We start from the raw sequence: 10,716 nt of genomic DNA, 5'->3' as shown, positions 1-10,716 counted from the left end.
GAGTGTGAGGAGTCTTCCTCTGACGAGGAAGGAACAGACAAGATATGTGATAAACTGACCACTATTCCCATTCTCTGTCCCCCTGTGCTGCTTGCGGGGAGGAGGTAAAGAAATCAGGAGTAAAGTTAAGAAGGGAAGGGGAAGAGGGGGGGAAGTTGTTTTAAAATTTGTTTTTTGTTTCTGATTATTTTACTTTGATTTAGTTAGTAATAAATTAAACTAATTTCTCCAAGCTGAGTCAGTTTTGCCTGTGATGGCAATCAGTGAGTAATCTCTCCCTGTCTTTATCTCGACCCATGAGCCTTTCATTGTATTTTCTCTTCCCTGTCCAGCTGAGGAGAGCAGTGATAGAGCTGCGTTGGTGGGCACTTGGCATCCAACCAGGGTCAACCCACCACAATTGAAAATCAAAGGTGTAGCCCTTGCAGTGCCATTGATCTGACAGCTGGTTTACAGACAAACCTCTTGGTTTAGATTAAACCATTAAAATGGAAATAGTGATACTAGCCTCCATTGAAAAAGCACACAGAGGTCTAGAAGCACAGATAAAGCCATTGTGTGGGTCATTGCTATTGTCCCTTCACTACACTGACAGTTTATTTCCAGAGGAAAACCCCTAAACATTCACTTTCCAGCTCTCACATTTCATCTCAATAGTCTGCCAACCTGTCTGTGCTTCACAACAGGGGCCATACACAGCATTTTCATAACCAAATCAAAATTTGCACTGGCACAGGCCAGACTGGCAAACACATTTCCCTCCCTGCAGAAAGAGACCTTCCTTTGACCCCCTCATCCACAAGCTGAAAAAGCAGTAGGAAAAAAAACACAATAAAACAAAACCTGTTGGACCACATGGGACCCACAGTCCAAGCTGGCAAGGGTGCCAGTGTGCGCTTAGCCCTGGAGGCTTAGCTATGGTATACTGAGACATACACCCATCCTGCACAAGCAGAATGGGCCTGTATCAAACTGCAGCAATATTAGCACTCTTCCTGGAGGTTACAGGATGTGATTCTGTGCAAAAGCAGATAAGAGGAACATGTCTGGCCTTTAAAATTACAATTTTGTTTTTTGAATATGTGTATGCAAGACAGTCTATTATCATGGATGATTTCACCTCCATCATGGAGTTTTAACATTCAGCCAACTCCTTAATTTTAATTCAAGAATCAAACCTGGAAACTAACTCTAAATTAAATCAAGTTGTTTAAGGTTCATTTACTCAAACCTATTAGACAGCTGGGCACATTTATTAAACTGGACCTGTGTTAATCCAAGCAAATTTGCCTTTGGGTATACTGTAAAAATTAGCACAGTAGAAATTCAGTACAATGATTCCAGCAGGGTGGGGAGGACAGCAGAAGAGCCTCAGCCAGGTCATCTGAGTCTAAGACAACATTTGCCTGTGCAGCAGCACAGAGTACCTTAGTAAGGCTGCACAGTGACACAAGACATATCTGGTTCTGCCTGAGATGCCTACTGGCTGAACAGGAAAAGAAGCTACAATCTCTCAGCATGGAACTAGAATATATCACTTAACAATACCAGCCACTATGCACAATGTTACACACTTCATCCCTTAATTCATACACAAATCACTGTCCACCTGTACTTTGAGCACCACAGTCTACCTATGAGTGGGCACAAAGAATCTGACATGTACTCCCAGTAGGAATTTTGATGTGATGCAGACTTATGTCCTGAAAAAAAAAAGGTCTATATGTCTATATCCTTTGCAATACTTCTTTCAGAGTTGAAGTATGTTTCATGAGGTAGCTGGAGATAATGTTTTGCAAAGAATGAAAGGTGCTCCGGGTCTTTGATTTGGCCACAGGTAAGTAGCACTATCTTTACTAATCCACACCTCAATATATTTCAGCAACACATACAATCACCCTCAGGTATCATAAGGATCAGCTACTCCACATGCAGCTATGTCCAAAGCATCCTTATCTGTTTGTGCTCTGTTGCCTATGGACCTGAAATTTAGGCGAGAAGATAAAACAGACAACTGATCATATTTACAACCCAATTGCAGGCGCCATAGGAGCTGCATGGAAATCTTCAAAAACACCACTGCTTTTCTCTACCTTTTCTAGATTACTTTTTATTTAAAGAAATCTTTTATAAGGTCCTATTCACAATTGACTTCTATATTAAGGACAAAAACAATGGCAGGAAAACTCTGACACTTGGGACACACTGGAGGGCTTAAGCAGGTGATCAAGTTACCAGTACCTAAATTGTATCAGATGTACTTTAATGGCTGTCAACATGTGTGTACTGAGCCAAAAATATCTGAACTGTAATATGATTTTGCATCTCTCTCTTTCAATGCAGTATAAACTATGTGGCATTACCTGGTACTTGCCATGGACTACTACTTGTCATAGACTAGATGTGTGTATGTGCATGGTTGCCATATCTCAGTTAGGGCACAGCAACTTGCCAAGTTATTGTTCCTGAGCTCCTTCAGTGCCTCAATTATGGTTCCACAAAAATAGGTGAGCTCTTACAGTAAGCTCCTTAATTTGATGTAAAATCCCAATAGACACATTAACTGTTTGGGGTTTTTTTTTCCTGCTACTGTTGGTAGCTAGGGTAAGAGGTTAAAATGCAAACAGCTATGCCAAAGAGAAAACAAAATAATTGTGTATCTGCTATTTTTTAATCTCGGGTTTCACATTTCATGTAAAATTCTCATTTTTTTTCTACTGTGATCTCACCTCAGTGCACACCTTCAATTGCGTTTCAAGAATATAGACAATGTTGTGACCTGAACTGCTTTTGTAAATAACAGCAGATACTACATTTCAAAATTATCAGCTGTACATTTCACAATTGTAATAATGGAGGATAGTGCCTGTGTCAGCTGTCTCATTCCTAAAGCTTACAATAAAAACTTCAGCTAATAAGCAACAGACAGTAGTCATGAGTGGACACAAACAATTCATTTAGAATCTAGCTTCAAATTCTAGATAAAACGAGTTATTTGAACACCAACAGTTTTAAAGTATTGTGTTGGAATCCAGCATTATATACTGTGTACGGGCACATAATGGAAACCCCATGGTTATTTGAACACCAGCAGTTTTTAAATACTGTGTTGAAAGCCAGTATTATCCGTATATAGTGGTATATAATTCAGTTAAGTTGCAAGTGAGCACTGGTAATAACAGTGGTCTTTAAAGCTCAGTAGGGCTGATAACAACCAGATGTAAAAACGTAATGACTCCTAAAACCAACACAGTACAGGAGGAAATAAACTCATAAAGGTTGAAGTTCAGATTAAGACAATTCTTTTTACGTAAGGAAAAAAACTAAACCACAAAACAAGCAAAACCAAGAAGGTTTTGTTAGGTCTGAGGATGTTCCCTGTATGGTGCAACAAGCTTAGAAAGTAAAAATGAACTAAAAAGCATCTATACCTTGGTGCTGTTACCAAACCACCAGAAGTAGGTAAGTGTGCCTGCCTGGCTGGGCCAAACTACTGCAGTAATGTTGACATCCTTATTTCTGATGGCGACAAAGGGGATGCTCAGTTGGACATGCTCCACTGGACCTGTGGGAAGACAGAGTTCATTATTAGTGACTTTGAGGTAAATCCCTCCCTGCGCAGTCGTGAACAGCAAGGATCTTTCCTTTAAATAAATCAAATGTCTATTGTCGGCTGTGAGACTCTATTACAGCAATACAAGAGAATTTCAGCAGTCAATAAGCAACAGAAAAAGATACCAGATTACTTCTGGTAATCAAACAATGTTTTTCTCACTCTTAATTCCAGGGGAGCCAGAAATGCATTTTCCCCAGTGCTAATTTCAGGCAGGGTCAGCACTGTGCGTAGAAGAACTTTTCAAATGCAGTTTGAGGGAGAACAATGGACTGGCTTTGCACTAGATAGGGCAAGCTGCTATTGAAAGCTTAAGAGATAGGACGTGAGAGAGGAAGAAGGTGTTTTCTTGAAAATATATCCACTGAGCTAACTAAGATTTGTGGGAAAATCATTTCATCCAAGATGGCTCGTATCTGACTATATATGAGGCATTTATGACTTGATTAAATACACCATGACTTTTTTTTTTAGAAAGTCTCCAAAAGAAAGACCCATAATTTTGGAAATCCTAGGTATCTTTTTGACTTTGGCCTGACCTTGAGAAGTCTTTGGGCAGTCAGTTACCAGTAGCAAAAAGTCATGAACTATTTGAAAGATGTGTCCATTGCCATATCAAAGGATTTAACTGTCAGAAGATTTTTTCTGAAAGACCTAAAAAATAACAAAGTTTCAATGTCAAGTTGTGTCTAATAAATGCAAATGTCGAGACTGACTTGAAAGTCCAGAATTAAGAAGCCAGTTCCTCTCCAGAAAAAACAAGTGTAAAAAATAATGAGGTTTTGTTTGCTAGTGTGCTTAAAGCTTTTACTATCTCCATTGTTTTCTTTCTCATTTAATTTTTTGGTTTTACTGGTACTAAATATCAGCCGATAAAAGCTGTACATAAGTCAGCATTACTGGGTCTTTCTGGATGGTACCTCTTAAAACACAGCAAGCTGATAGACTACTAGTGTGAGAAAGAAAAGGTGAAACAAAAGATAAAGAAGTGAGATTTTTTTTTTCCTTAATAAAACTTTAATTCTGGGGAGCAGGAATTTTGCTGATTTTAACTGAGATGATCTTATTGTGTTACCTTTCAGCTCTTCAAGCACAAAATAGGGACATTAATCACTTCTCTACCTATTTGGGATTACAAGGATTCTGGAGACCAAACGCTGTTCTTTTACCACCACAACATGCAGCTCCAAGCAGATTGCACCTCTATTCTTGCTTTTGGCTCCTTAAAACTTGTTCTTTCCCCACACCTTTTTCCCAAGAGGTCTCTACCTGCAAGTCACTCCTGAACTCTGCTTGTAACAGTACTCTAGGTTCCCAAGAATAGCAGATTCCCCCAAATATTTTGTGGCAGTGCATGTAAAAGGAAAACCACTAATATCTTTACTTCCTCTAAATGAAGAGATGAGCAGCTTGACAGCAGATTCCAGAAAGGTGAAGAGCTGACTGACCACTAATACACATGCAGAGTAGAAAACTACTGTTGCTTAAGGCCAATGAGCTTCCTTCTTCCTGTTTTTTTTCAGCACAGGATTCCAGTACCAGACAGATTGTATAAAAAGGGTGATTTATATAGCAGGCATTTTTGTTCGTACACTTGAGCTTCAAGGTCAAACCTTCTATACTGACTTGTACATCCAAATATATTAAAAGTCTAGTACTGATGTATCATCTTATTTCATTGTTAGCACGAATATAAATGCTTCCTTGGAGATAATGCTAATAAGTTGGCCACCTAAAAATGCTGTAAAATTCAAAGGAGATATTTGAGAGGCTGAGGAAGGAAAGGGTAGAGTAGCACAACCAGGCCAAGTAACTGCCCCTTGTTGCATTCTGTTCTAAAATCCTCACCATGAAAAAGAAGTTCCTACGAGAAAAATTAGATAATCCATACAAAGCTGGTTGTTATTACCAGGTAACCATCACTTTTGTCAGCTAATGGCCCAAGGTGAAGGAAAAAACAGTTAATGCTCTAATAACAGGTTGTTAAATGCAGCCGTGATTGACTTTGAGGGAATTATGAGCATAATAAAAGCTTCAAGGAACATTTATTCCTTCACACAGGGAGCCTGAAATTATAAAGAAGAAAATGGTTCTTGAGTTTTGGAAATTTCTGACTTGCTTATATAGAGCAGAAAAGCACAAATAAAAGATAGACAGGCTAGAAGACCTTGTCAGGCTAACGGGGAACACAGACACGGCTGTGAACACTATAGGGGCAAAACCCATAAGGTACATATAAACACAGTCAGAACTCTCTGCCCAGGACATCTAGTAGTCTGAGAGCAGGACAAACAACTGGGATCTTCCTGATCTCACCCTGCATTCCACACCCTCTGCTCTCTTCTGTGCCTTTGAGAAGCCAGCTGGGGGCTCTGTATCTGAGTCTGCTCGCATGACAAGTGGAGTGAAATTGCATTGGTCTACCAAACAGGAGGGAAAAGTCAGGGATGTATGTCACTCACATGAAATATGAAAAGTAGCTCATCAGCCCTCGCTACATTCATATCCCAGGAAGTAGGCTCAGTGTAATGCTTTTCTTTAATAAGCACTGTAAAATCCCAAATCCGGAATAACTGACTCAAAATTTAGGTTAATCTAAAACTCTTGGTATTAGAATTGTATTCAAAACACACATTTGGACTTTGTTTCAGATGTTTTTTGGTCTCTGACTCTTTCAGAAACCCTGAGAAACATTTTCAAACCTTTCTCTGTGAGGACAGCAAATGTGCTTGTGTTATAATAAACTTCCCTTCCTCTTTATTCAATAAAGTTTACTTAACAAGATAGAGGTGTTTAAAAGTCCAAGCCTTTGGACAAGCACGAGCTGCATATGTAAGTGGGCTTGCATTTATTCTTAGGCCCCACTGAAGTTGCAGGGATTTTCAGTAAGGTTAGGTTTTCACTCAAGGAATCTAGCAGCTGGAAATACTTACAGACCACATGCAGGAAGAGGACAGCAGTGTCAGAGCCCAGGCTGTTCTCTGCATATGCCATCACCTGAAAGATTCCAGCGCTCTTATAGGCATGCCGGATGCCATCCTCAACAGGGCTGAAATTAGCATAGGATACTGCAATGCCATCTCCAAAATCAAGCTGAATGTTTGTCCTTTGGGGATCACCCTGCAACAGAGAAGGTTGGATTAGGAAACTGGGCTGATAAGAGTGATATATATTACTCCCCATCCCACTTCTCAGTTCCATTTCATTAGCATGCTCACAAACTTTTAACTTTACCCAAAATGTCTAGCTTTGTTCTGTCAGTCCCTGAGATGGCCAGACTCAAATCAACACCGGCTAATTATATACAAGAAATGCTTAAAATAGCTGAACATTACACCTGTAAAGAGGTGTTACCTCCCCATCTTGAGTTTAGAGATTTTGAGAGGGCAGACTGCCAATCGTACGTGTTTCAAGGGGACCATACACGAACCATCTCATGCAATGCATGGTTGAGGATTATGTGTCACTGAGGTGGCCAGGGCTTTGCACAGCCTTTCATTGAATAGGTGGTGTCCAGCAAATACCTCCACCAGTGGCAGCGAGATGGGAGGCACCACATGGGAGCATCAGGAATATGCTGGATACAGGACAGTGGTTGAAGTGGCTCTCCAATACATTCTGAAGAAACAGAACCTAGTGACTGAGATTCTCTGAGTCTAGTCTAAGCTAGTTTTCCAGGCTTCCTATATAGTCAGTGAAAGAGATAAAAACAGAGAGAGAGAGCACATCCCAACCGAAGATAACTGACACAGGTAACATGAACCATCTTCTGCAAGTATCTGTCCCTGTACCCTGATGATAGAGAGACTAGGTGACTAGTTTCAGCTAGACATGTAACTTCAGGGTGGCTAAATTTATACAGGTTGAGTCCCACACTGAGGACTGTCAGTTTTTGTCTAATGTCAGTCACTACAGAGATAGGGCCTGGATACACATAAGAATGAAGTAGATGATGAGAAAAATACCTTCTAGGATTACTGTCAGTGACATCTATTAAATGAAGGAGGGAACAGCAGACAAGAGATTCTAGCATTGTCTAGATATTGTCAGATATATTGTCAGATATTGTCTAGAGGCAGCAGCTGTACTGTTTTAATTTAAATCATGCGTTAAACCACTATACGTGAACTGTAGAAGTGTCTGATATTTCAGTTTCTTGGAGCCTTACTTTATACTTGTCCCCAGCTGACTAAAAGTAACACAAAAAGGCTAATTTAAACACAGCTAAACCCCACTGCAGTGATTTCACTAAACTGAAATAAAACTACACTTCAGATTAAATCTCTGTAGCTTACTGCATATATATAAGATGTGTTGGCCCAAGTCATTTCCTTTCATGAAAAGTCTCTACTATATTCACTACGGGTGAAGAAGATACCAGTGGGAGATGATCCCAGCCCAAAACTGAAACCAATCCCTAGACATAGATTCCAAAGTAAAATAAAGAAACAAGCCCGAAAGCAAACCACAAACTAACCAACCAAAAAAATTCCCTGATCCTTAATTTAGCTTTGGTTTTTTTTTCTTTTTAAATACAAAATTCAGGAATATTTCATGGCCATCTCATAAACCCCATTATAGCTGTAAATGCGCGAGGTCAGGATCAAAGCTAGTGTGCAGTTCCAGTATATTCTGATCTAAGGGAGGAAAGCAACCATGTAGCCAAACAGTTCTGCGGTTCTGATGTACCTCCAACCCCTTCACCGCCAGCTCAAATCCTGCAAGGTCCTACATCCACAGGGCTCCACTGAACTCACAGATTTCACTAGAGCCTCTGGGCCAAGTATTGCTCAAAACGAATCACAATTTCCTAGAAACACTGTGCAGATCAGACAAAGGGAAAATATTGCCTGGGACAACCACATATTGACAGTCCCTAAAAGTTTTAAACCTGAGAGCCCATCTTTTCTCTGGGCAGTATTTTTCAAGTTTACCTGTGTGTGGCAAAACACATAGGTTGCAGTCTACATTCTGTGAAACTCACATCCATAAGTGATTTTTCATGTGGTCTGAACACATTCACACACAGCAGAGATCCATTTGAATCATGACTTATCATCCCAGGAGACTCAGGTAAAGGCAGAATATTGATCATGGAAAAAGAGGTCCTTTAATCAGAATTAAACAGTTCACAGGCTGTTCTAACCCAAATGATCAGCAAGTGAGACTAAAGGTGCACAACAAAGGCTTCTGCAGAGACAGAAACAGCCATGGATACAGGCAAGGGATCCCAGTTCCTGCCTCCCACTGACTCCAAACTCATGGGAGCTGCTGTCTTACGCCCCCCAGCCTGTGTAAATGGCAACTGTGGTACTGACACAGGCAGGACACTGTTCCACTACTGGTCCCAGTCCTGAAAGTGCACCTGATCTTGTCCTTTTGATGGAAACCTGGGAGCACAGACAAGAAGCCAGACTACACTGAAGCAGGTCTGCTGCGTAAATAATCTGGACCATAGCATGCCCCTAGACTTTATTTTCCTAGCAGGCTGTGCCTGCATTAACTAAGCAGTGTGTAGGAAGGGGTTTTTTTCAGATGTGAATTTGCCTTGAGCGTGTACTTGAAGTCTTGAGGTAGACACCAATATACTCAGAGTTATTACATGTAGTTTTTAAAACATATGTTTTGGTTATATATCTTAGGTCTCTCTCCTTCCTTACTCCATCATTCTCATTTCACAGGAGCCAGGGGAGTTTAGTCTATTGACTTGATCAGGGCACCATTTTCACTTCTGTCTTACTAGAACATTAAAAGTACAGTATAAACCAAAATAAAACATAGGGGACTAGAGTGGTAGTGACTCTAAAACTATCTTTAGTAACATCCTTTTGATAGTTTTTTAAGTCACTCTAAAGAACTTCTTATGAGGGGCAAAATTATACTCGTGGGCTATTCAGTTATTTGACAGAAAGGCTCCCGCAGCTTGTTAAACCAAAGCAAAACTAGTAACAACCAAAACCCACTTCTCAAGGGAAAGTACTAAGACCACAGGTTGTCTTAGTCTTATATGGAAGACACTGAACAGAGGATGAAAATGTAATCTAGGCTGGATTCATCACTGGAGACCTTAGGCTGAAATCTCTTGCATCCATCATGGCAGGTCCTCTTTCATGCCTTACAGTTCTCTTTCCTACTTCTTCCTTGATTCTCAAAAATGATTATATCTGAAATTAGAAGACTTGAAGTGGAGAAGCAGGAACAGATTTTTTGTGACTAAACAATAAGGAGATGATCTTTCCACTCAATTATGAGAGTTGGGTCTTCAATACAAAGCCATCCCATCACATCAATCATATTTTCTTTCCTCTTTCCATAGCTCTGTATCCAGTATATAAAATACTAAACCAAGTGTGCTAATCCCACATATGATGTCAGATATTCTAGAGTTTATGAATATAAGTTAGAAGAGAATGAAGTAGAGGCATTTCAAATGGAAAGAAAAAACAAACAAAAAAAACAAAACAAAAAAACCCACATTGTTCTACATATATATTCAAAAGGTACATTTTATTGCTTTAAGCTTCATAAACTACCAAAACAGTGAGCTCGGGGTTGTCTCAAAGAGTGGGGCTCTACGTACTGAAATCAGTGAGCAGGCAAAGGGTAGTAGAACGGATTGCCATGGAACACCCCTTCAGAGTCATCTCCCCATCAAGACTAGCGTGGGAAAGTTTTCCTGCCTGCATGTATACACAGTCCAAATCACAGTTCAGCCCTGTACTTCTAAAAACATAGTAAAATCATCAGTCATTCTGCATTTCTTTGTCATTCTCATACACATATTCAGCATTACCACTGTGAACAATACTGCTAAAGCAAAATCTATAAATCCTGAGAAATTAAGTTTTAAATTAACTCTGACAAAGTCCTCATTTACTCTTGGACAGCATAAAGGTCAGTCACAACAATATATTGAGGGTGCATACTAGGAGGTAGAAAGGAAGTGATGGCAAATCACAAAGATGTTGATCAGGGTTAGTCTGAAACTTCTGAGAGTCTGAAACCTCTGAGACCCCACTTGGAGTATTGTGTACAGTTCTGGTGTCCTAAACATAAAAAGGACATGGAGCTGTTGGAGCAAGTCCAGAGGAGGACCCGAGCAT

At 40.0% G+C, this 10,716-nt stretch overlaps 1 protein-coding gene across 1 annotated transcript in view; it reads right to left on the bottom strand.

Annotated features, from left to right (window-relative positions):
- SORCS3 (sortilin-related VPS10 domain containing receptor 3) overlaps positions 1-10,716 on the bottom strand; it is a 159,327-nt gene that overhangs the window by 15,351 nt on the left and 133,260 nt on the right. Inside the window, exons 18-19 of the mRNA XM_010018164.1 lie at positions 6,547-6,733; positions 3,432-3,565 (exon numbers count right to left, since the gene is read on the bottom strand). Of these exons, the coding sequence (XP_010016466.1) occupies positions 3,432-3,565; positions 6,547-6,733 (321 nt within the window). The remainder of the gene's footprint in view (positions 1-3,431; positions 3,566-6,546; positions 6,734-10,716) is intronic.

Source organism: Nestor notabilis, unplaced genomic scaffold, assembly GCF_000696875.1.
Source record: "Nestor notabilis isolate BGI_N333 unplaced genomic scaffold, ASM69687v1 scaffold7857, whole genome shotgun sequence".
In the NCBI taxonomy this organism is placed as follows: domain Eukaryota; kingdom Metazoa; phylum Chordata; class Aves; order Psittaciformes; family Psittacidae; genus Nestor; species Nestor notabilis.
The sequence above is the reverse complement of the archived record's forward strand: the minus strand, read 5'-3'. Positions and strand labels throughout refer to the sequence as shown.